This window comes from Lepidochelys olivacea (genome assembly GCF_965140295.1).
Source record: "Lepidochelys olivacea isolate rLepOli2 genome assembly, chromosome: 7".
NCBI lineage: Eukaryota > Metazoa > Chordata > Testudines > Cheloniidae > Lepidochelys > Lepidochelys olivacea.
The window spans coordinates 84649441-84675051 of record NC_140417.1 but is presented as its reverse complement, the minus strand read 5'-3'; the positions used below and the strand labels follow the sequence as shown (position 1 = coordinate 84675051).

General features: G+C 43.4%; 1 protein-coding gene across 3 annotated transcripts in view; it reads left to right on the top strand.

Annotated features, from left to right (window-relative positions):
• The first annotated feature begins 936 nt into the window (after positions 1 to 936).
• The window catches only part of SGPL1 (sphingosine-1-phosphate lyase 1), a 45567-nt gene continuing 20892 nt past the window's right edge, over positions 937 to 25611 (top strand). Inside the window, exons 1-5 of one of the 3 annotated variants that reach the window (XM_084633798.1) lie at positions 937 to 1189; positions 16438 to 16603; positions 20079 to 20146; positions 22068 to 22215; positions 25049 to 25128. In XM_084633798.1, the coding sequence (XP_084489924.1) occupies positions 1100 to 1189; positions 16438 to 16603; positions 20079 to 20146; positions 22068 to 22215; positions 25049 to 25128 (552 nt within the window). In that variant the 5' untranslated portion in view covers positions 937 to 1099. Of the gene's footprint in view, positions 1190 to 16437; positions 16604 to 20078; positions 20147 to 20985; positions 21245 to 22067; positions 22216 to 25048; positions 25129 to 25611 lie in introns of those variants that run through there. The other 2 variants (XM_084633799.1, XM_084633800.1) reach the window with 2 other exon arrangements.

The window sequence follows — 25611 nt, the reverse complement described above, 5'->3', positions numbered from 1 at the left end:
ATAGTGACATACTAAGGGAACAAGAGGTGAGAGGCAGGGAGCTTGGAGAAGAGGAGGTCACATTAATCAAGCTGTGGGAAAGAATCTAGACCTAGAACAAGAGTTTTAGCAATGACGCTAATAGGGAAAGGGTGGATTTAGGTTAAAATATTGACAGGCTTGTGCAAGAGGCTGGATAAAGAGAAGAGTCGATACTGACACTAACATGAATGTGGGAGATAGAAAAGAGGTGTCGAGGAGGGAGATTATGGGCCCCTTCCTGAGCTGGGCAGAGAAGCATGGTACAGGTCAGGCATGGTGTATGCACAGTGGCCTAAAGCAACCCTTGTGCTCCCTGTGTATCTATACCAGGCCAGTGCCCTTTCCGATGTCGCTTTAGTGCACTAGTCTAAGTGGGCTGTTGTAAACTGGGCCAGCTGTCTGTGGCCCCCAGAACCTGTGCCGGCCGCTGGGGCTTGCTGGAGCAGAGCACCCCTGAAGAAAGGTCACTCAGTTGTCACCTAAAAACTTGAACATTTTCAACCAGCTGCAACCCCTGGTAACCTCCAGTCCCCGGCACATCTTCTCCGCACTGGCTGCAGGAAGAAAGGGTAGCCCCCGGCCTGCTGTGCTAGGGGAGGAGCCCTTGTACAGCAAGAACCCTTGGGCGCTGCATAAAGCAGCACTGGGGCTGGTTGCAGGGGAAAAGTGACGCCAACCCACCATCCCCTCAAAGGAAAGCCAGGCTGAGGAGCTGTGGGCTCTGGCCTGTCTTGGGGGTAGGGGCTAAGGGGGGAGCCCCGCAGCGCGGCCTGGGTGTCGTCGGATCAACTCTGCCCCAGCAGGGGGCGCTGCGGCCGCCTCCCTGGTGGCGGGCGGGGCCCTGTTCTCTGAGTGATAAGGCAGCGGGGGCCGGGCGAATGGGGCCATTTTCGGGCCGGCAGCGCAGGCGCAGTGAGCGGCGCTGCTTCCAATCTCAGCCCGGCCTGCGCGCCAGGGCCAGCAGCCGCCGCCGCCAAGCCGCAGCGCAGCGCCCTGGTGGGCTGAGCGTGGGGCGGGCCCGGGGAGGAGGCGAATCCCGTCCCGTTCCGAGGGGTCCCTGCGCGGAGCAGCGGCGACGATGGTGAGCGCCGGCCCTTTCCCCCTGGTAGCTGGCGGCGAGGATCGGCGTGAGCCGGCCGGGGGCCGCGGCCGCTCGGGCTGTCACCTGGTCCGTGTCCAGCTGGGCTTTAGAGGGGGTTTCGGGGGCAGCCCCGGCCCGGCGGGTCGGAAGGGTCCGTGTGTCTCTTGCGGCGGTGTGAGCCGAGCCGCGCCCCCGGGAGAGGGGGTTCTCGGGGGGAGCTGGTGACGACCGTGGGGTTAGCCTGGCTTCTGAAAGGTGGGGGCGTCTTTCGTTGCTCGGGCACACTAGGAGGCTATGCAGTGAGGTTGTACCAGCCGAGATCTTGTCCGGACATAGAGGTTGTACTGGTTTAGTGGAAATCCGGCTTTCGTGAAATCGGCGCGAGTTTCTGTGTCTATAGCACGCTCTTAGGTTGTTTTAAAACCGGATGTATTGGTGTAGCTTACACCTGAAATAAACTGGGCTGAAGCCGCTATAAGTGTCTGCCCATGAAGTTGAATGAGTAGAAATTCACAGCTCTTGTTAAACCAGTGCAACTTTGTGTGTAGTTGTGGCCTTAGAAGAGTAATACAGACTCCTCCTTATTTATATTGGACAAAGGCAGTCCTGTCCGGCTGCTACAGGGTGATTTAGGACGTTCTGAGGAGGATTTACAATCGACCATTCTTGTATATTTCACACAAGGCACAGACAACCTGTGGGACTCTTTCGCAGAGAATATTGAGAAGGCCAAGACTATAACAGGGTTCAAAAAAAGAACTAGATAAATACATGGACAGTAGGTCCATACATGGCTATTAGCCAGGATGGGCAGGGATGGTGTTGCTAGCCTCCATTTGCCAGAAGTGGGGAATGGGCCATGGGATGGATCACTTGACAATTACCTGTTCTGTTCATTCCTTCTGGGGAACCAGTCATTGGTCGCTGTCAGACAGGAAACTGGGCTACATGGACCTTTGGTCTGACCCAGTATGGCCATTCTTATGTTCTTAGATCCAGAAATGGGAAGTTATTGAAACTTCTGGGGCTTGTTAAATGTGTGAATAATTAAGTCCATACTTGTAAAACTACTACCTCCAAAGCACTTCTAGTGGTGGGTGAGGTCACTAAGGCAAGAGCACCTATCAGAGAGAATACATCCTGTGTTCAAGTTAATTGGGCTGGGTCCCCTGTCATCTTCCTCTCTCTCCAAGGGATTTGCTTCCACGATGTTTCCCCCTTAAGTGTGTTTGCCTGTCTAGACAATTAACACAAAGAAAACTGATCCTTTTTCATCCGTTGTTCCTCTTCTGTCCCCCACACCAGTATATATCAGTGAAACTGATCTCTTTGAAGATTGGTTCCTCTTTATTTCAGGCACATCTGCACCCTCTTAATAAATAAAACTAGAATATGAAGTGTTGTGGGATAGTAAGCTGTCATTTGTCTGTCATGCGTTGCTCATTTCTATGGCTTGTTATGTGTGTTGTGAACTTAATTATTTAAAAGGTGTAATTAAGTAATGTTCCCTTATTGTAGGCTCTATCAATCTGACTGCTCTCTTGGGGCTGTGCTCTGCTGCTATAAAAATGCTTTTCCTATAGCAACAAACAAAAGGAGTTTTGTGTGGTGGCCTAGGGAGGATCAGATAAGATGATATCCAGAGGAGATTACAAGCAGGGCTAGAGTTTGGGGATTGGGGCTGAAGAACAAGCAAGCAGGTTGTTTTATAAACCTGATCGCCAGGAACTGTGTCCTAAAACTCAAAATTCAGTCTTTCCAAAGAAAGCTATTATTTCTTGATTGTTACTCTGTTGTTGTACAGCTTATTTTCACATACTCTTTTATGACTCTGATCTCCTTTTCTGTATATAAGGTAACTATAGTGACTGGCAGACTTGTTTAACATTAGGAGTAGGATAGCTGGTTTTACCTCCCCTCAGTTGCTGGGCAGCATCCTTAAATGCAAGTTTTACAATATTCTAGGAAGAGTTTAGTACAGTGATTCCCTTGGGTAGACTGGGGATGGGGAACTATAGGCAGAAAGCAAAGAGCTCAGATGTATGCGTGCGAAGGCACTTGCTACACAAACTACTTACCTTTCAGAGAAGGTTTAAGGATTGTGGAAAAGGGACGTCTGAGAGACAGTGTGGGATTTTCAAACACTAAAATGTTTTAGGAGTACATGTCATTTAGGAGTGTTTGAAAATCCAATCAACTGTCAAAAATGCATTGCACGTAGCTGTTCCCTCAGTGCTAGTGTTCTGATTGTACTGTACGTATACCAGAGTATTTTGCAATAGCAGTGTCCTGGGTATGCATTTAAATACAAGATGCATGACCAAACGTCATCTTAAACCAGGTTACCATGCTCTTATTTTTTTAGCCATGGGCCCTTTCAAAGTCAAATATAGAGTATTACAGAAGGTAGAACAAAAGATATGGTCCTACTTATTCTCTTCTCTCTCCCTTGCCTCGTCTTGTGATCTGATGGTATGAGCTGCCTAGCAGGAGAGCGTGACTTGTGGTTTCTGTTTACTGTTAGAATTTCAGTGAAGTAATGTCTGGTAGTGCCTATATATCCATTTATAGGATATGAGCAATACCACATTATATTGAGGAAACTTTGCAATAGCCAGGGCTGACACAGAAATCTGGCATGTGCAAGAGATCACTTGACAAAAACAGAACCTATTTTTTTCTTTTGCCAAAAGTGTTGGAGCAAGTAACTGCACCAGTTAGGCTGCGTTTGAATCAGGATCTCTTGAAAAATTGCTAGGTGTAGCGTATTGCTTGCAGATTGGCATACATGTCTGACTCTCTTCCTCAGAACTTGCATTCTAACAGCAGAACAGCATTTAACTGTCATGCTAATTTTTTTTTTTATTTTTTGAACTACATAAACACTTCGCATCTAGACTGGCCCGGTGTTCTAGAAGCCATACTGCATGATCGAAGTCTGTTTGGTCTACGTCCCTTCCTCTAAGAGTGCATTGAGAGTACCTTATCTTAACTTGCTCTTGAAAAAGCGGGACAGAAAGGACAGTAAGGAGCTCATTCGTAATGCCTATGAGCAAATAATAAATGTGGAGGAGGAGCAAACAGAGATGTTGAAGTCCATAATCATGCTACAGCAGAGGTAGGCAAACTACGGCCCACAGGCCACATGCAGCTTGTGGGACCGTCCTGCCCATCTTGTCAGCTCCCTGCCGGGGAGGCTAGACCCCAGCTCCTCCCCTGCTGGCCCCCTTCCCCTGCAGCCATGCCGCCGTGAGGGCAGCGCTCTGGGCGGCGGGGCTGCATGCTCCTGCAGGGTAGTGCAGCTGTGTGTCTGGCTCCGGCTGGGGCCCATGGTGGCCAGATATGCCGCTCTGAGCGGCATGGTAAGGGGGCCGGGGTTGGGGGGCTGGAGAAGGAGCAGCGGGTCCCAGGGGGCAGTCAGGGGATGGGAAGCAGGGAGTGGTTGGATGTGGCAGAGGTTCTGGGGAGAGCGGTCAGGGGACTGGGGGGGGGGGGGGGAAGGTTGGATAAGCGTGGGAGTCCCGGGGGCCTGTCAGAGGGCAGGGGTGTGGATAGGGGTCAGGGGATGGGGAACGGGGTGGGGGGGTTAGATAAGTGTGAGGTCCTGGGGGGCATGTCAAGGGGCAGGGTTGTGGATAGGGAGCGGGGAGCAGGGGGGTTGGATAGGCATGGGAGTCCCGGGGGGCCTGTTGGGGGCAGGGGTATGGATAGGGGACAGGGAGTACAGGGTGGAGTCCTGTGGGGCAGTTAGAGGTGGGGGGTCCCGGGAGGGGGTGGTTGGATGGGTTGGGAGTTCTGAGGGGGGCAGACGGGGTGGGAAGTAGGAGGGGATGGATAGGGGACAGGGGCCAGGCTGTTTGGGGAGGCACAGCCTTTCCTACCTGGCCCTCCATACAGTTTTGCAACCCCAATATGACCCTTGGGCCAAAAAGATTGCCCACCCCTGTGCTACAGTCAGAACAGATGCATGCTCGCTGCTGCCCCCCTGCACGTGATAGAAAATTGTTTTGTATTCCCTCCCCAAGCTCCTCCCACACATTCCTTGCAACTTTCCAGAACTTCTTGGTATCCCGTTCACTCCACCCCTTCAGGCAGCTTCCAAGATGATAGTTGGACTTATGCACGGCTCTGAGAGCCTCCAGTGCACTGCACTGTTACCTCTCTTCCCACCAAGGTTTTTGTGTGTGTTAATTGGTGTTTAATAAAAACACACTCTCTGAAAGATGACCAATCTTTATGTGTGTACTACACATAGTGATTGCTGCTGGTAGTAAAACATACATGCAGTTTAATCATTTTCTGATTACAAATCCCACTCAGGAATCATCACAAGCTTTAGGCAAAATAAGATAAGTGAAATTAGTGCAGCATGGAAGATTTGTCATATTACTGGTGCTCATTATCGAAATGTTGCCTCAAAGCCTCGCTGATTCAAAGTGGGCCCCCCCGTTGCGCCTCTCTAATAGCCATGGTATAGGCTGCTCAAAATCAGCAGTCAGGGGATCTGTCTCAGCACTCCACTCCTGGGGAAAATTTTCACTCTTAGCCTCAAAAGATTATGGAGCAAGCAGCAGGCTACTATGACCATGGGAATGTCTTCCTCATTTAGATCTAACTTGCCATAAAGGCAGTGCCAGTGCGCTTTTAAGCTGCCAAACGCACATTCCATGGTCATTCTGCACCCACTCAGCCTATTGTTGAAGCGCTCCTTGCTGCTGTCCAGGTTTCCTGTGTAAGGCTTCATGAGCCATAGGAGTAAAGGGTATGCTGGGTCTCCCAGGATCACTATGGGCATTTCAACATCCCTCACTAGACTCTTCTGATTCGGAAAGAAAGTCCATTCCTATGATTTTCTGTACAGGCCAGTGTTCCTGAAAAATGTGTGTGTCATGCACCTTCCCGGACCACCCTAGTGAAATGCCCCGGTGGATCAACAAGCACCTACAATACCATGGAGAAGTACCCTTTCTATTGATGTACTCCATCTCAAGATGGTCCAGAGCCAGAACTGAAATGTGCGTTCCATCTGTCGCCCTGCTGCAGTTAGGGAATCCCATTTCTGCAAAGTCATCCACTATTTCGCGCACGTTGCTGAGAGTCATGGTCCTTTGTAGCAGTATGTGATTAATGGTTTTGCACGCTTGCACTAATGCAGCCCCAACAGTCGACTTCCCAACTTCAAACTGATTTGCGACTGACGGGTAGCAATCTGGAGTCGCTAGCTTCCACACTGCAATCGCCACGTGCTTCTCCACCGAGATGGCTGCTTTCATTTTGGTGTCCTTGCACCACAGGGCTGGGGTGAGCTCTGCACGCAGTTGCAGGGTGGTGGCTTTCCTCATCTTAAAGTTCTGTAGCCATTGCTCATCATCCCAGACCCGCATAATAATGCAATCCCACCACCCTATGCTTGTTTCCCGAGCCCAAAAGCGATGGTCCACCGTGTGCAGGTGCTCCACGAATGCCAAAAGTAATCTGGTGTTTCTTTCCATGGTACTCGGTGTCCGGCAACTCTGATCCCTGTTCATATTGGGAGCTCATGATATACTGCATGACGATGCACGATGCGTTAACGCTTACCACAACAGTAGACAGCATTGCGGGATCCATCCTTTCACACAGAGGTGGCAGGTGCACAGCAAACGGGCCGTTGGAAAATGCTGCGAAAAGCAGTTGGAAATCTGTGGAAAGCTGGGACAGAAAATAATGCTTCATGAGTTATTGAGCCCGCACCCATGATGTGCTGCGGTTTACTCTGCCTTCTCACAAGTCTGAGCTGCAGAAGATGGCGAGTAGCACCATGGGATAGCTACCCACAGAGCGCTGCTCTCACCGCCCACGCGAGAGCACCAAGTGTGGATGTGCTCTGCCCACAGACGAGGCATAGTGTGAACATGCATTAACGATGTAATTATGGCACTTTTTGATTGACATAAATTTTGTTGGCAACTCTGTGTAGACAAGGCCTTGGTTATTTCAGCCATTACAGGGTGAAAGCAGTGATTCTCACAGGATTATTTTGTTCCTTAGAAAAATCCTTTTTAAATTGTTGAAGTGCTGCAGAACCTAATGAAACCAGCATAGACATCTTCCTTTTCCTCTTACTGCAGATCCTGTTTTGGAAGTAAGACTAATTTAGGAAACGTAATTTAGAAACTTATACAACATAATCTCTCTGAATTCTTATCTGTGTTTCTCCATCTCTTTGTAAATAATAGCATACTCGAACTATTTTAATTTTTTCCCCTTCTCTTAAGAGAGTAAAGAAACACTTTTTTTTTTTTTTTTAAAGTTGCTGGTTCTTTGTTCTAGGGTATTTAATTCCCTGGCTGGTCTTTCTATAGACTAAATGCTCTATTGGTCTTCCTATCAAATGGGCTCTTTCAAAGAACTATGAGCAACATGTTTATGCTTTCTTCAGTTTTCTAATGAAATCTGTGGAGTGGGGAAACTGAAATTGAGGCTTCTCAAAATTGGGTGTTTTTTTGAGAACAGCATATGGTCTGGCCTGTTGGCAGCTGGCATGATTTTTTTTGTAGTGGCTTGGTTTTTTGTTTTTGTTTTTTTGTAAAAGAGCAATGAAATTCTTATTTCATAAAATGTGCATGCAAATATAACTTGGAAGTTTTGAATTTTGAGACTGTGTCCCTTCAAGCTGACCAAGAATGATCCATGTATGCAAAATGTCAGTAAGGGCATATGACCTGCAATGAGGTATATTTCAAAACCTCTTGTTGTTCTGACAGCATCAGTATTTAGAAGGGAAGGTGTTTTGATTGTCACAGAGAAGGTGGATCCTTAATGTGTAATAGTTTCATTCATTTAGCGATTATACTAATGGTTTTCCGTAACTGTACAGTATTACCTCAGTTATGAATACCAGAGTTACAAACTGACCAGTCAACCACACACCTCATTTGGAACCGGAAGTACATAATCCGGCAGCAGAAGAGACTGCACCCCCCCGGCAAATACAGTTCTTTGTTAAAGGCAAACTACTGAAAAAATAAAGGGGAAGCAGCATTTTTCTGCATAGTACAGTTTCAAAGCTGTATTACATCAACATTCAACTGTAAATTTTTTGAAGGAACAACCATAATGTTTTGTTCAGAGTTACAAACAACCTCCATTCCCGAGGTGTTTGTAACTTTGAGGTTCTACTGTATTGGTTAACTGTGCCAGGCCCTGTGCTAGAATTCATCAAAAAAGCACAGTTACCATTTTCTAGTCTGCTTTACAGTTGTCTACTACTAAATTTCAGTATTTAATGCTGCTGATACCTTTGCATGGTGCTGTATAAATGGTAAAGAGTTTGTGCTCTAGAGAGCCATGAGAAAGTACATTATGATCACAACACACACCGTGCAAACCAAATCAGTCAATGGATTTCTGCAGATAAGTCATAGAAAACAAAACTGAACACACTGGTGTTCTGTATCCAGAGAGTTTTCAGGTCTCTGCTCTTCTGTGAACTGGGAGAATGGGTTCACTTTGGGAATCTCGAGGTAGCCCTTAAATCAATCAAGAGAGTTGGCAGCTCTTACCAATATGAGGTTACCTAGAAACCCATCAATTTCTTCTTAAGAAATTCTTGGGGTAAAATTTTCAGAACTGCCTAAGTGACTTTGGCTCCTATGTCACTTTTGCAAAAGTGAATTAGGAGCTTTAAAAAATGTTACCGAGTCTGAGAGAGGATGTGCCACCTACAAAATCATTGCCTATCGACATGAAGCTGGGGCTTGTTTACACTACCGTGGTAAGTCGACCTACACTATACAACTCCAGCTATGTGAATAACGTAGCCGGAGTTGGTGTACCTTAGGTCAAGTTACCACGAGGTCTACATGAGAAACTCTCGCGTCGACTTACCTTACTCTTCTCGTCGGAGGTAGAGTAAAGGGGTCGACTGGAGAGTGATCTGCTATCAATTTGGCAGGTCTTCACTAGACCCGCTAAATTGACTGCCAGTGGATTGATCTCTGAGTGTGGATCCTGGTTGCAGTGTAGACCTGCCCTGAGTCCCATTTTCAGAAGTAACTTGGGCTCTGTCCCTTATGTGCTCTTGAAAACTTTACCTCTGAGAAATGCGTGTTTTTTGTAAATACAGTTTATTTTAACAAATTAGCTTATACACAGCAATTTGCCTACAATTCAGAGTAAATGCTGTCGCTTTGCAACCTGGATTTGTGCTGGAAATCACTTTAGATAAGCTATTACCAGCAGGACAGTGGGGTGGGAATAGGTATTGTTTCATATTCTCTGTGTATATATAAAGCCTGCTGCAGTTTCCACGATATGCATCTGAGGAAGTGAGCTGTAGCTCACGAAAGCTTATGCTCTAATAAATTGGTTAGTCTCTAAGGTGCCACAAGTCCTCCTTTTCTTTTTGCGAATACAGACTAACACGGCTGCTACTCTGAAACCTGCAATTGGAGTGTAATTCTTGTTTATCTAAGGCAGTCAATATCTAGTCAGCTTTCTAGTGGGGACAACTGTAAGGTTTCTGGGGTTTGACTTTTTGATAAAAATCTTTGGTTTGCTTGTGATATCTTAGCCTTTACTTATCTTTGTCTTGCTCTTGGATTCCCTTGGGCACTTCATATAATTACACATTCTTTAAGACTTGCTTAAAGTGGGCCCCTGTCTTGCTTTTAATGGTTTTGTTTTTCCTTTGTAAGGTGGAACTTAGAATTCTTCTGTTTTATTTTTAGTTACTGCTCTGTTTATTCTGCCTCAATTTATTTTTGTGCTTGACCTGTACTAGGCCTTTGCATAGCCAGTCATCCTGATTTGCTGGGGCGGTTGGTACGTATGGGTGTTCTTTCAGTTTCTGTACCTTTAGTCTAGCATAGAATTTATCTGGCAGAGAAGTTTTCTTTCTAAATGGTAGCTTTTTATATTCATTTCAGTGTAGTAGTTTTTGGAATAAATTTAATGTTCATGTAACTGAATAAGTGTCGGTTATAAAATCTAAGGCCAGAAGAGACCAACAAATGACCTAGGCTGAACTCCTGTATATCACAGGCCACCAATACGACCCAGCACCCACACGCTAAACCAGGGATGGGCAAACTTTTGGCACGAGGGCCACATCTGGGTATAGAAATTGTATGGTGGGCCATGAATGCTCTCAAAATTAGGGGTTGGGGTGCGGGGGGAAGATGAGAGCTCTGGCTAGGCGAGCAGGCTCTAAGGTGGGGCTGGGGATGAGGGATTTGGGGTGCAGGAAGGTGCTCCAGCTGGGACCTGGGGGATCAGGGCTGGGGTAGGGGGTTAGCATGGGGGCTCAGGGGTGCAGGATCCGGATGGCACTTATCTCAAGCAGCTCCCGGAAGCAGCAGTATGTTCCCCCTACAGCTCCTACGTGGAGGCATGGCGCCGGCCAGACGGCTATGCACCCTGCCCCATCTGCAGGTGCCGCCCCTGGAGCTCCCATTGGCCATGGTTCCCAGCTAATGGGAGTTGCAGGGGGCAGCATGCAGCACCCCTTGGCTGCCCCTACACATAAGAGCTGGAGTGGGGACATGCCACTGCTTCTGGGAGCTGTGCAGAAAGCTCCCAACCTCACTGCCCGGCAGGAGCTCGAGGGCCAGATTAAAAGGTCTGATGGGCTAGACACCCCTGTGCTAAACCAAACAACCAAGCCCACAGGACTGTTCGACTATAGACTATTACGTACCACAGGCAGAGAACAGGTGTGACTGAGGAGCACTCGTTTCTGCTTGTTTCCCTGCCATTGTGGGATATACCCAGATAATTCTGACAAGTGACCAGCACCAGCATGCTGCAGAGGAAGGTGAAATATTTCCCAAGGCCACTGTCAGTTTGACCTGGGGGAAAATTCCTTCTAATTTCCAGACTGAATATATTCATAGCCAGTTTATATCCATTTGTTCTTGGGCCAGCATTCTCCATTAATGTAAAGAGCTCTTCATCCTCCCTGGTATTTACCCCCGATGTATTTATAAAGAGCAATCCTATCCCCCCTCAGCCTTCTTACTGCAAGACTAAACAAGCCAAGCCCTTCCATTCTCCTGATCATCCTAGCAGTTGTTCTCTGCATCTGTTTGTTTAAATTCATGTTTCTTGTACACAGCATTCCAACAGATCTTACCAGTGCCTTGTATAATGCCATTAATACGTCTCTGTCTTTATTGGAAATGCCATGCCTGTCACATCCAAGGATCGCATTTTCCTTTTTCCCAGCTGCATCATGTTAGTGGCTCATAGTAATCCTGATCGACCCCCCACAACCAGGTCTCTCTCCTCCTCTGTTGCTTCCAATTGATTAGCCCCAAGGTGGTAGCAAAGATTTTTATTAGATCCAAAGTGCATGTTCTTGCAGTTTGTACTATTGGATTTCATCCCACGTCTGTCACCCTAGTCTTCAATGTCATCCACCTCTTTCTGTATGATGTTCCAATCTCTTTGTATTGATGATGCCTCCCAGCTTAGTACAATCAGCAAACTTTATTAGCGCACACCTACTTTTTGTACCAAAGTCACTAATAAAAATATTGAATAAGATTGGTCCCAAGACACCTCTTTGAGGAACTCCACTGGTAACCTCCCTCCAGACTGATAATTCTCCTTTCAGCACAACCTGTTGTCTTCTCCCCTTACACATCTTGTACTGATCCCCATCTTCTCTAATTTAACTGTTAACTTCCCATGTGGCACCATGTCAAATGCTTTACTAAAGTTCAAGGATATTAATCTATTGCATTTTCGTTATCTTTAAAAAATCAGTTATTTTCTCAAAGAAAGAAATCAGGTTAGTCTGGCCTGATCTACCTTTGGCAACCCATGTTGCATTGCATCCCCCTTTACCATTTACTTCTATGAATTTGATTATTCTTTCCTTCATAATGTGTTCTAAATATCTTAAATATAGGCACAATGTTAGCTATTCTCCAGTCATATGGCACACTGTTCAGAGTTAGGTGGCACACAAGCATGAAGTGTGCATGCGTTTCCTATCAGAGTTGCTTCATTCCTGGGGAGCTGGGGCCTGACACACCAGTTTTACCTATAGCATGTAGCCCCAGAATTAGAATAATATTACTTCCCTGATATACTGTACTGGCAAAGCATTCCTACTATGGATGCTGCTTCTGTCTTTTGCCAGCATAGCTTATTCCAGGCCTCCCCAGGGTAAAATCAACCATACTGGCAAAACTGCAGTTTTGCTGGTATAAGCTGTGGCTAAACTCTACGGGCTTTTGCTGGCACAGCTGGTCAGTTGCAAATATCACCCCTGACCAACACAGGTGTGCTGACAAAAACTTGTAATGCAGACATGGGCTTATTTTTTAGCTCTAAATAGAGGTGACCTAGCTAATAGGGTTAATATCTAGGCCAGTATATCTTTTAAATTCTTACTCTGAGTAGTCACATCCAGATGCAATGTCTGTCCAAATATCAAGGTTTGTTAAAGTGAGAAAATAAGAGGAACATGATCAACTTAAATCTTAATATTTAAACATAAGAAATGTCTGATCAGATAATATCTAAGCTTGAAAAATAAGTGAATATCATTTAGCCACAGTTTGTGAAATAACTACACTGTCTTCAACATTGATCCAGCTCTGTTTGCTGCTACACCCATTAGCAGCAGCAGATGTGTAAACAAGGCTTTCCTACTTGAAAACTTTCAGAGTAACAGCCGTGTTAGTCTGTATTCGCAAAAAGAAAAGGAGTACTTGTGGCACCTTAGAGACTAACCAATTTATTTGAACATGAGCTTTCGTGAGCTACAGCTCACTTCATCGGATGCATACCGTGGAAACTGCAGCAGACTTTATATATGCACAGAGAATATGAAACAATACCTCCTCCCACCCCACTGTCCTGCTGGTAATAGCTTATCTAAAGTGATCATCAGGTGGGCCATTTCCAGCACAAATCCAGGTTTTCTCACCCTCCACCCCCCCACACAGATTCACTCTCCTGCTGGTGATAGCCCATCCAAAGTGACAACTCTTTACACAATGTGCATGATAATCAAGTTGGGCTATTTCCTGCACAAATCCAGGTTTTCTCACATCCCCCCCTACCCCCATACACACACAAACTCACTCTCCATACTCAGAGCATTTAAATTGGAGTTTACAAGTTGACAGGTGAGTAGCATTTTCATGCCTGTCAAGTGTGAAGAATACATCATAGTTCAAAACAGGCTAGTTTGTAAACACAGTTTAAAAAACTGTCATGACCAAAACTATTTATTTCTACTCTTGCTGTCTTTAATTTAACCCTGAGGAGCCCAGTGACATTGAACTGAAAGATAGTATCACACCAAAGTCCTAGGTATTACACAGGTGTAATCAAGTTAGGGCGCAATGTTCAACAAACACTGCTTCATACAACATTCATTAGATAAAAATGAATGCAAGCTAAGTAACATTTGTGTTAGCCATAATGTCTATTGAAACATCAGAAAATAGTATTCAGTTCCTGTTTTTTCAATGTTTTGAAGAAATATTATTCAATATTTTGAGGAGATTGTAGGAATTATAAATGGGTGCTAAAATGAGGAGATTTAAGTATTCTGTGTATGCCAAGCCAGAAAATGTCCTTCCTGAATGCTGAAATTGTCATTCTAATTGTATCTCCTTTTGCTGTCATGTACTTTGGGATGCGGGTATCTGTAAAAGATACAATTTGGACTCTAGGAATGGTTCTAAACATTTAATGATGTAATGAGCACAGATTTTCTCTTGGTACTTAAAATAACCCTATACTTCCTTAAACAGCTAGTCTTAGTCCTCAAACAATTTTATGTGATCCTACTGGGGGAATCCTGTTTCCTTAAGAGACCTTATTTTTAGCTCTTCCTATAAGTGAATTTAATGTCAGTAAATGCTGTCATTTGGATACCCATGGAGACCTACATTTTAGTTGTTCACTGTTGCAGCGCAGAGCAAGGTTCTCCACATGATCACTTGCGCAGTCTGTTAATCTGGTGCGCAGGGACCTACTGAAGTTTTAAACTTAATTGCCAGGAAAATACTTTTCTGGCACAACTAAGATGTCCAGTCTGGTTAGCTTTAGCTCAGATGTATGATTTTCCTTTTGATGGATTTTTACTGTGCTGTCTGAATGTAATTCCTTTTGAGGTGGAAGATGGTAACAGTTGTTAACGTTAATATGTTTGTGATGGCATGACTGCTACATCTGGAACCAACCCAACCAACTAATGGACTTAAAAGTGGGGTCATCAGGATGTCTTCCCAAGCTTTATTGATAAAAGCGCTTCAATGGCGCAGGCTTCTGAATGCATTTACATTGGGAAAAAAAATGTGAATATTGCAAGTACTAATGATGTAAACAATTGAATGCTTTATCAAATATTTGGATCCTTCTTTCTGGAAGGCAGGGAATAAATGATCTCATGGTGAATTTCTCCTTTAGGGGACTGTTTTAGTCAATTAGAAACATAAGAACTTATCCGTGTGCTCATGAGTTTTGTGTGACTTGGAGTTTTTAAGGCATAAAATCATCACAGAAGTTGACTGACTCACACCCTCAAATATAGGGCCTCTTGTGTTGCTCCCACAACGCGCACATCCAGTTAGAACAGGTTTTTGTTTTTTTCCACAAAGTTCTGTAGTTATATAAAGGTTGATTTAAATTCTGTCCAGGCCACTGAGCTTATCCAGCCTCGAGAATGGTTGATGGAAGAGGAGCACTGAAGAGGGTCGGCTGACTTCTGTAAAGCTAGAAATATATTCCCTTTAAGCACAGATGGTCAGTAGCTCCAGTGTTGCTGGAGGAAGAAGCAGCAAGAAACTAAATGCAACCTGTCTGTGAACAAGATTACAAGGGAGGGGATTGTTATCTCTTGTATTCAGGCAGAGGACTGTGGATTGCAGGATTTAATCAGTGCATCTCTGTGCCAATGTCCTAAAAATAGCAAATGGTACAGTTGTATCTGAACTTTGACCCTCAGTAAAAGTAGAACTTGACTTATTGCTAAGGATACAGTTTAGTCATGGAGGTCATGGCAGTCATGGATTCTGTGACTTTACCAGACCTTTATGACTTCTTTGGCTGTCAGCAACTGGACTTGAGGCTGGAGCTGTGCACCTCCTTTCCCCTCTGGGGCTGGGGTCGGGGCCATGTGCTCCTGCCCCGTGGGTGCCAGTGCATGCTCTCCCTCTCCCCCTGTGGCTGAGGCTGCTGAGCGAGGGTTGTGGCCCCACCCTACGGCAGTGGGACTCCAGAAGTCATTCCTTCTGCTCCTCCTCCCCTCCCCCCCCCCGGTTATTTTTAGTAAAGTCACAGGCAGTTATGGGGTTCCAGTGAATTTTTGTCTATTGCCTGCGACCTGTCTGTGACTTTTACTAAAAATAACCATGACGCAATCTTAACCTTAGTTACTGCATAAAAGACAGAATGGAAGACGCCCAGAATCATTGTCCAGGACTTGTGCAAACCTGCCTCCTTGCGTGCTCTGCTCAGAGGAAAGTGAGAAAAGTGTGGGACTCACCGAGTGTTGCAGAGTGCAAAGAGTTAAATGGGCTGTGTGGCTCAAGCAAAGCTAGCTAAATAGCTGTTAGGAAAATGGTGTAGAACTATGTTAAAGTTGAAAACAGCATTGCTACACCAATTTACAATCTTGTGCCAATTGGAATGAATTAGTGTGGACTCCTTTCTTTTTTTTATACCGGGTTTTGGTCTTATCCTATTAAACTCTAAAATTAGTGATGCATTCTAATTTGCTGATTACTTTTGGGCAGGGAAGCCCAATATATTATCAGTTGACATGTTAAAAATGCTCAACGCTTTACCATCCAAGAAGCTCAGAATTAATGAATAATGCTTGAATTACTTACTCCATATCCAGTCCCTCCCCATCCTGGTCTCCACCTGCCTCGTTGAGGTGGAGTACAGCCGTCAATTTTAAAAGCCCTGTAGGGTCATCAGGAAGGGCAGTGTAGTGTAGACAAGCACGTTATAAATTCGACCCAATATGGGGAATGTCAATCTAACGATGTAGTGTAGACCAGCCCTCACATTGGCAGTACAAAGCTGCAGGGCTAGAAACTTACTACTTTAAGAATGAAGGCTGAAATCATCATGTAACCCCTTGATTCCAGGAGCTGGGGCTTTAAGGAAAACAATTATCAAGAGACTCATGATGAAATTCTGACCGTTGACAACACTGTAAATACTGAATACCTTCCTTTTTAGTAGGAGCTCTACCTACCTGGGAGGCAGTTCAATATCTATTTTAGGAATAACTCTTCTTCAATGCCCTTATTCATAGTGATTTGAAAAGGTGTGGGGCGGGTTTACCTTCTGTAATATGTGTGTTTTTTGTTTTTTCCCAGGACACCTTTGTTCCCTATAAGGAAATCATCCTCATGTATTTAGAAAAAGCAAGGAGCTTTGTGAATGGACAGTGTGCTGGGATTGAACCCTGGCAACTGATTGGCTCGACATTTGCTTCTACTCTGGTGGTGGTGTGGCTGCACAGTATCCTCTTCCAACCAGAGAGTGAGTACCTTGGCTTGTCTCTCTGGAGTTGAGTTTCCTAATGTGCTGTGGGGGCAGGGTTATTTCTCATGTAAATATTTTTCTGTTTATACATTTGTGACTGGGATCTCAGTGGGGGCCAGCTGAGGTCACTCAATTAGGATGTACTGCAAAGAATGGGGCAGACAATCCCAAAGCTGGTGGATATTTCAATACTTAGATTTACCAAGCCAGCACAAAACAGCTTCTTTACTACCTCACTGGTTGCCCAGAAACTAACACGGTTCCCTTAAAGTGACTCGGCCTCAGGCCTCCATCTAGGTACCCAAGTAAAATCTAATGAAGATTTTCAGAAAATCTTATTTCATCGTATAAAAGAAAAGGTTCTACCAGTCCCAAAGGATCAGACACATTGCCTCCCAGGTTAATGAATATTCCAGATCTTACCCAAATACGTGCTTACAGCCAATTATTATTAACTAAACTAAAATTTATTAAAAAGGGAAGGAGAGTGAGTATGGTTAAAAGATCAATATACATACAGACAAGAGTTCAGTTCTTGAGGTTCGGATACATAGCAGAGATGGTGAGCTTTGTAGTTTCAAAGAGTTCTTTTAGAATTTAGTCCATAGGTTATACAGGCAGTCCTCGGACTTACGACACAAATGGTTCTTCAAAATTGCGTTGTAAGTCAAAATGTCATAACTCAGAACCACAACGCACTCCACTGCGGGACCGAGCGTTGTAAAGTCAAAACCAATTGTCCAAAGTCAAATCAGGGTGTCAATTCAGAAACGTCGTAAGTGCTGTTTATCGTAAGTTGAACATCAAGTCACGGACTGACTGCCTGCTGTCCAATATTATATTCAGGGTGTTTCCAGCTGAACTGGGACCTCAATCTTGAAAAGCAAACTTCCTCTGATGAAGCTTAAGCAGATCTGAGATAAAAAGGATTGGGACCCAAGGATCTTTTGTACAATTTCAGGCTTTCTTTGACAGAGTTGGAGTCCCTTGGGGAACAATAGGGCCTCATTTCCTAAGCATAGTTGTTAATTATTCTCACAGATTAGCATACGACAATGTCTGGTTTCTCCACCATTGACAGATGATTTGCTATACATTACAAAGAGATGAATACAGTGATATCCCATGTTTACAATTAATTTAAATGTTAGGATGTTCTTTTGATCTCTGAATTATCAGAATACAGCATAATCAACAGTCCCTGTCTACATTGTTGACCACTACCCATATTTATATAAATACACTAAAACACAAACATTATCTCCCCATATGTCTTTAAGGGTTGAATTTAAGTCCTTCATCCTGCAGGATGTTTAACCCTTTCTGGCCATGCATCACAACATTCTAAACAGGCTTCTGCCGTAACCCGGAATGTACCAGTAAAATCTCTGGTTATCCTATTAAGGACAAGACGTGGCGACATTTCAGTAGCTAAACCATTCCATATTAGGGAGTGGTGGAAGACAGTCTAGAGTGTGCCTGTGTGATGCAGAAAAGTTGCTCTGCTCTTCCCCTCCCATTGGACTTTTGGTTAAACACTCATTTGCTGGTCATTCCTGTTGATCAAAAGTCAGAAACAGTCACCTTTGAGTTCTGTGCTCTGGTGAGGTTCATTATGGGGAATCATGACACAATAGCAAAACACCAGGACTGGAGGATTGTCCGGAACACACATTGGGCGGAAGAAGGGGGCTTCCTTTCCTTTCTGTTAATCATACACATTTACTGTCTGAGAGTCCGTTATTTAAGGTACATACCCACATGTTTTCATCTGTTCTGAGCCTTTTTCCTTGTTTTGAAGTGTAAAAAATTAAATTGGATCTCTTGGTCTATTGCTGTGCATTCTTCTTTATTGTGGCAAGATGGTACTAAAAATCACTGGACCTATCCGAGAGAGGAGGCTGTAGTTCCTTGTGAGTCCCATAGGAGTATGTAGTAATTTCTAGTGGCTGTTGTTAGGAGTAACAGCATATTAATTTGATGTTTAATTTTGTGCTTTCCCACAGTTTCCCAGGGGAGGGAAAAGTACATTTGAATTGCTAAAAGCACTCTTTTTAGCAAGAATAAACAGAAGATTTCTTGGCTCTGAGTTTTAAGCTCACACAGTACTAGTACCTGAGTTTATTTTTAATTGTTTTTTAAATACTAGCATAGTATTGGGAAATCTTAGATTAAACATCTTGAATTTTATGTAAGTATATAGTAAAAATTTGAAGAAACTTGCACACCTAGGAAAAAACAACAAACAAAAAGCAGATTATCAACGAAGTGTGTAATACAAATTCTTTCCAAAATCTAAGCTATTAAGTATTTACTGCAGAACATTAGTGCTAAAGTTAGCTGAGTTTGTATTCTCCTGTTGGTGTCTCAAGATGAAAAAAGAAGCAAAGCAAAGAAGTCATATTACTATCAAAGATAAAGATTGTGAGGTCTTTAGAGTGAGATTTTAAGATAGTTTCAGATGTTTCTTCATGAAAGTGTTACCTGTAGCTGCCAATGTTTACCTAAAAGTGTGTATAAAGTACAATGTCTTTAATTCCTCTGATCTGATCTAACCTTAAATCACTTTTCTGTGGCTAAAGGATCCATGGCATCCCTCTGCTGGATTAAATCCCAATAGCTGTCAAGAGATTGTCTTCCAAAGATGGTATTGAGAATAGCTAACCCTATCATTGCTTCTCCAGCAAAGGTCAGAAACAGAATCTGGATTTCAATGAGATTTCTACATAACCCGGATGGAAAATTGGATATGTGTGGCACAAATCAGGTGACTGCCCACACCAAAAAGGAGACAGTAGTTTAGCCAGAACACGTGTCCAGTATTCTCCTGGTACCTGGCCACTTGCTCTGACCATTTGACAACACAATCTCTTCTTTTTGTTGCAGAGTGCAATCACTGGCCAGTGATATTCTGCAATGAGATGGAAAAATGCTCTCAATAAGCATCTACTTCTTTCTCTACTGAATAGTGGTCCTCCTCATAGAAGTGAGGTCCCCCACAGTATTTAGAACTCTACAGACAGGTGATGCAGGCCGGTGCTATTCATGTTTGTTCTCCTCCTGTCTCACCTAAAACATGCTGGACACCTGAGGTGAAATTATGACTCCACTGAAGTCAAGAGAGAAACTGCCATTGATTTTAATAGAGCCAGAATTTCACCTCTGGTATTCCTGTTACAGCTTTCCTGTCCAGAATGCCAAATAATGTGAGAATATATGTATATGGTGAGTTAGACAAATGCCTACTAATGACTAAACAAGGCTCTTAAATCACCTTTGCATGTAATCCGAGTCAGATTTGAATTTCCTTCTCCAGTGTATTACATCTCTGCACCTCAATCCCTTCTTCATTGTTTCATTTAGCCAAGAATTCCTGCCATATATCAGCAGTACTAAACTTGAGGAGTTTTTTTTGGTTTATTAGCTCAGAGCAGGTTGCTCAATTTTGATTTTTGTTTCTTGTTTATCTCAGGTTTAACATCACGAAGTAAAAAATGGTTCTTTAAAACTCTAAGAAAACTGCCTTTTCTTGGCGCCATAGTAAGTATCTGACGAGCTTTCCTCAACATTCAGCCAGCTCTGTCTTTCTGTCCTATTTGTATTGCAATAACGCCCAGGAGACCTTTGTGCGAGGCGCTGGACAAACATGAAGTCCCTGCCCCAAAGAGCTGACGGTCCAGGTAATCTTTCTGTAGCAGTATTGGCTTCAGAAAAGGGAGACGACATTTTCATTACCAGTAATACCAAGTGGCTGAGTTTCCCCAACTCCTTTCTGTATATTATCAGACTTTCTGAAAATAGCCTCAGCTGGTGGATGAAGGCCACAGAGTTTACTCTGGGTTATTTCTCTACCTAATTTATCATTCTGTTTGTGTCATCACTATGTAGTTAACTGAACGAATGTGATAACTGAACCTTGTGTTATGCAAGAGGAAGAGGTTATTTTCCTTGTCTTTGATTGGCTTAGAACTCCTATCTGTGTTAGGAATGGCTTGGACTCTACTCTTAAGAGAGCAGATGCTATGTAATCATTACAACAAGAAATACAATGGAGTTTCTTTTATTGAAACCTATTTACTACAAGATTCAGCAATTGTCTTGAATTCTTAGCATCAAGAAAGGTATAACTTTTAAAATGCATTTAGTAAATGACAATACTGCATTTGGTGGCATACAAGGTACAGTCCCTGCCCTGAGGACATCGGTCACAATAGAAAGACTAAATAAAACAAAGGATTCAGGGGCTAGGTTTGTCTTAAGTTTGTCTTTTGATGTAACAGATGTATGGTTTAGCACTGTGGTTTTCAACCTTTTTTTTTTTTCATTTGCAGACCCCTACAAATTTTTTTTGAATGGAGGTGCAGACCCCTTTGGAAATCTTAAACATAGTCTGCGAACCCCCAAGGGACTGGGGACCACAGATTGAAAACCACTGGCTTAGCATGATAAAGAATGCTTTCTCTTCCAGATCTTCTCTTGGCATTATTACTGATGCATGGAACTAGTTTTAAAAACTTTTATCCAGCTCTTATAAGCTACAAGTATCTCCCTTTTTAAAGGGGTTGATGTGCTTATGCTGAAGTCCTGACCAACACATTCTGCCATCATTGTACCTGGTTGTCGTAGCCAATGAGCTGGGTCAGATGAATTCATAACTCCATATTATATTCCATTTATATCTGTCCCTTGCTTACTGGCAAAGGAGACACAAAGTAGTTCTGGGCTCCCTACAACTGTTCCTTATTTGTATATGACCCAAACTTTCAGGATAGTGCTAGTGAGTTGTTGGCCTATTGCAAAGAAATGTGTTAGTGTTTCATTTGCCAAGCACGTCCACTGATCAGTAGAGTCTGACACATAAACCTATCATGTTGCTTACAAGAGACCTTCATGTCCAGGCATTCCAATGTTCAAAAGTCTCTGTTACTGTTGATATCTCAACAGCTATATTAGATAATGCTTCTGGGAGAGAGATCTGTGCTGCTGTGAGGGCAAGTCTGGGCCTTCAAACTGTAGACTGGGGGAGAAGTTAGTGTCTCAGTCTTATCTGTATGTTCTTTCATTGTGTTATGTTGTGCAATATAGATTTTTTTTTTTTTTTTAGAGTTTCTAAACGTATATCTGATTTCTGAAGTGAGATGGTCCTAAAGTAATCCATCTTGAAACTGTAACTGGTATAAAATCAGCTGTTTATATTATCATGGGCTTCAACACCATAAAAAGGCTGAGGTGGAGGGAAGCCCAATATCTTGCTTTGCTACATTTGACAAACAAAATTATTTTCAAGACCCTAAATAGGCATTAAAGGATGAAATTAACATGCACAATATTTGACAGTATCCGTTTAAGAGGTTAACACAGTTCAGTGTTGAGCTTATTGTTCCAGTCAGTAGCACTGAATGTTCTGGGTACAATAAAATGTATGCACCCTGTTGTTGAAGGTATTTAATTTTCTTTTTAGATACAGAAGCAGTTTAACAAGGCCTTGGATGATGTAGCCTCTGGTTTGCACTTCCTGAATGATGGAAAGGGTTATATCAAAGCATTGCCAGCTCAAGGCATGAGCCAACCTGTACTACTAGAGAAGATGAAGGAGTACAGCTCTATGGGTATGACAGTGAGCATATACTGGTGTATATATGCAGGCAGAGACGCTGCCTTTCTGAATTCCTGGGGGGTGCTTGACCCCCCCCCCCCGGCCATGCCCCTACTCCATCCCTTCCCACAAGCACCCCCCCGCCTCTTCCCGATCCCTTGCTCCTCCTCTTTCCCTCCCCTCCTCCCCAGCACCTCCTGCCTGCTGTTGAACAGCTGATCCGTGGGAGGCACTGGGAGGGAGGGGGAGGAGCTGATTGTGGGGGCTGAGCACCCACTGTTCTGTCCAGGAGTGCTCCAGCCCCTGAGCATCCACTGAGTTGGCACCTGTGTATGCAGGTCTACTTCGTAGGCCTAATATTAGAATTATGCTATATGTTTACGCACCTATAAAGGTAAAATGGACCCTGGTGACTGCTACAAATAGTTTCAGCTTAAATATTTTTCTTGGTGTTCGTCAAATGTTGGTTGATGCTGTCCTGTAAATGACTAATACCAATCTTCATGTTTCTAATTAACTACAATTATTAACTAATACTCAGGCATCCCATTAAAAAAAAACTCGTGTGCCCGGTGTTCTAATGCTGAAGGTAATGTAAAAGTAATTCTGTTCCATCATGGTAGTGAAATATAATGCAGACAATCTGGGTTTGAGGGTAATGGTTACAAAGGAAATCGGAAAGTTTTTATTCTGTTTCACTGACCAGTCTGTCACAGTAAGGAGGAAAGGATAGTCTCCTGGTTGTCTGAGGTGGGGATGGGCCAATTTGACCATTACTCTTCTTGGGATCTTTTTTCCAAAACAGATACATCAATGCACTTTCCTCCCTTCTCCTCCACCTCCAATCCTAAGGGAAATAAATCGGCTGCAGCAGTTCAGCTCTAATGGGCAACCCCACGGAAACAAATCAGTGATGGGGGGGTTGGTGTGGGGGAGAACGGGACACTGTAACTGCCCTTATTGAAAGAGTGAGGTCTCTCTCTTTAAACTGGTGCAGTGTCCTGACACTAAATCTTTGGCCCAGAAAAGCAGGACAATTTCTTCTTGACTGGCACTCGTAACTAGGAAAATATTTTGGAGTCAGGTTTGAACATGCTTCAGAGCAACCCAATGCTAGGCTCTTGCCAGAAGCATGGTTTTTTGTTTTGTAAAGCAAAGTACAAAACATTGCTTACATAGAATTTTTCACTTCTCTCCGTCACTGTGACTTGTAGTTTGTTTTATGCCATAGTGTTTCCTTGGCTTGGTTTCACGTAGACAGCACCTGAAACTTCACTGTTGAGTCGCTTCTGTCGTAAGAAATCTCTACTCCAGTTAATGTACCTGCCACGTTCTAATCAGAAAACTTAGGGGAATTTACAACTTCCTAAAGAGTCTGATTGGGAGGGCTAGCTAATATTGTACCTTTCCTGGCTTCGGGACTTTCTTCATGAAACAGTTTGACACCGCTAAACCTGAAATAAACAATATTGTATGTAGGAAAATTTCAGTAAAACCAATCTTACAATTTTCCTATTCTCCACACTTCTTCTAGAGCTTGCTGTGTCCTCTTTTTCCATGTCTGTTTTCTATGCCCTCAATTTTCTATCTATTTTCAAAATGCTTTTTTCCTCTGACTCCTCAAAGGTGCCCCACCCTCCTCCCAGTCTGTTTTTACCCTTATCGTTCACTTCTACGTTCTCCAACAGCTATTTGGGACCTGAGTTATATGTATGCAGGTGAAGTTGACACTCCCTGAGTTATGAAAGTTTCCCCTTCCAAGTGGAAGAGGAAGTTTTTTTTTTTTTTAAGGGTTTTAAAAGGAGGAAGATGGTATTGGGTAAAGCGGTGAACTGAATCCTATTGAAAATGTTCCCTGAAATGGTGCATTTATGGTACAGCTTTATTTTAGAGCTAAAAGGTTACCCAGTTAAAACACTTGGATGATGGACAACGTGTGGAGGTGCTTATTGGTAAGGGCGCAGCCCTTGCTCTGCCAGACATACCTGCTATGTTCTGAAGTTGCAGTAATTTGCATGTACTTTTAGGTGAAAACAGGAACTGGAGTTTGCATTGCATATTTTACCAGTACAGATTGGTTTGAATTGTTTTTCAAATATCTTGTAACATGGTTGAATGTTCTGTTTGTATAGTTATCACCTTCAGCAAATAGAATCCAGCAGTGTGGACAGGTTTTTGGAACTTGAATGGGAATTATTGCAAAGTTGTTTACATCTATTCTCTTGTAGTTACACATTGCTCAACTATTGCATCTTTTATAGCCATTGGATTCAGTAAAAAGTGATGGAACACTTATGGCTTCTAATTTATTACTATGAAATTTGTTTTGTGCTAATCTAATAGTGCTAAATGTTTCGTGCTAATACTAGGGAAATAGGAAATATGCTATAGGAAGGGTTTAGCATTTTACATTCTGAATACTTCCATCCAAGTATAGTCTGGAAGTAACATACTAACCACAGCTCTTTTTTTCAAAGCTCTTTTATATTATGAGCCAGTTGTAGACAATCAACAGGAGGAAAAAAAAAACTTGACTTAAACATCTGCAAAATTTGGACAAACCTACATAGGACTTGCCAATTCTTAGCAGCTGCTAGTCAGTCAGGCACTCCAGTTAAGTTACTTTCTTTGCCATGATTTTAAAAAGTAGAGTTTCCTCATGTTATTCTGAGCTATTTTAATGGTAGTATGGAGGGAATTGTTAGTGCTAATCAGTAACTGAGAGGATCACACTTGTGGTATGCATTGCTACTAGGATAGATGCTGTTTTTGGCACTTTTGGGTAGCTTTCATATTAGGATGTTTGCTTATGCAAACGTATGCTGTTTATGCTTTTTATTTTTCAGGTAAAGTACATTGGGAGGATGGGAAAGTCTCTGGGACAGTATACAGCGGGGAAGAGAAACTCACTCACTTGCTAGTGAAGGTAAATAAGTGTTCAAGAGGTATAATTTATGTGTGAGTCACACAAATACCTTTTTGTGGGATGAATATCCATAAACACCTTAATTCCCTATTTATAATTCCTATTTATCTTGTCTTGGAAGATGGTAGAACAAAAAACATTGGTCTGAAGCCAAGGGAAAAAATTGAGATAGATATGGCTGAAGGAGGGAGAGTCCTAGCAAAACATTTGTGCCATGGAATAGATGACCAAAGGCTATGGCTGTCAAAGCACCGTCACTGTAGATATTCAAGACAGAATGGGTAAAACATTTGGAATGATGAAGCAAGTAACAAGTTACGAGGGAATGGATAAACTGACATTGACTGACTACACCTTGAATCTTGCCTGCAGCTACCTATTCCAGGATTAAGCTTCTGTGGAAGTTCTGACTGGGACAGCCTGTTAAGCTGGGCCCTGCAGCCAAGGCAAATGAAAACTTGTAACAAACTGTATAGTGCAGCC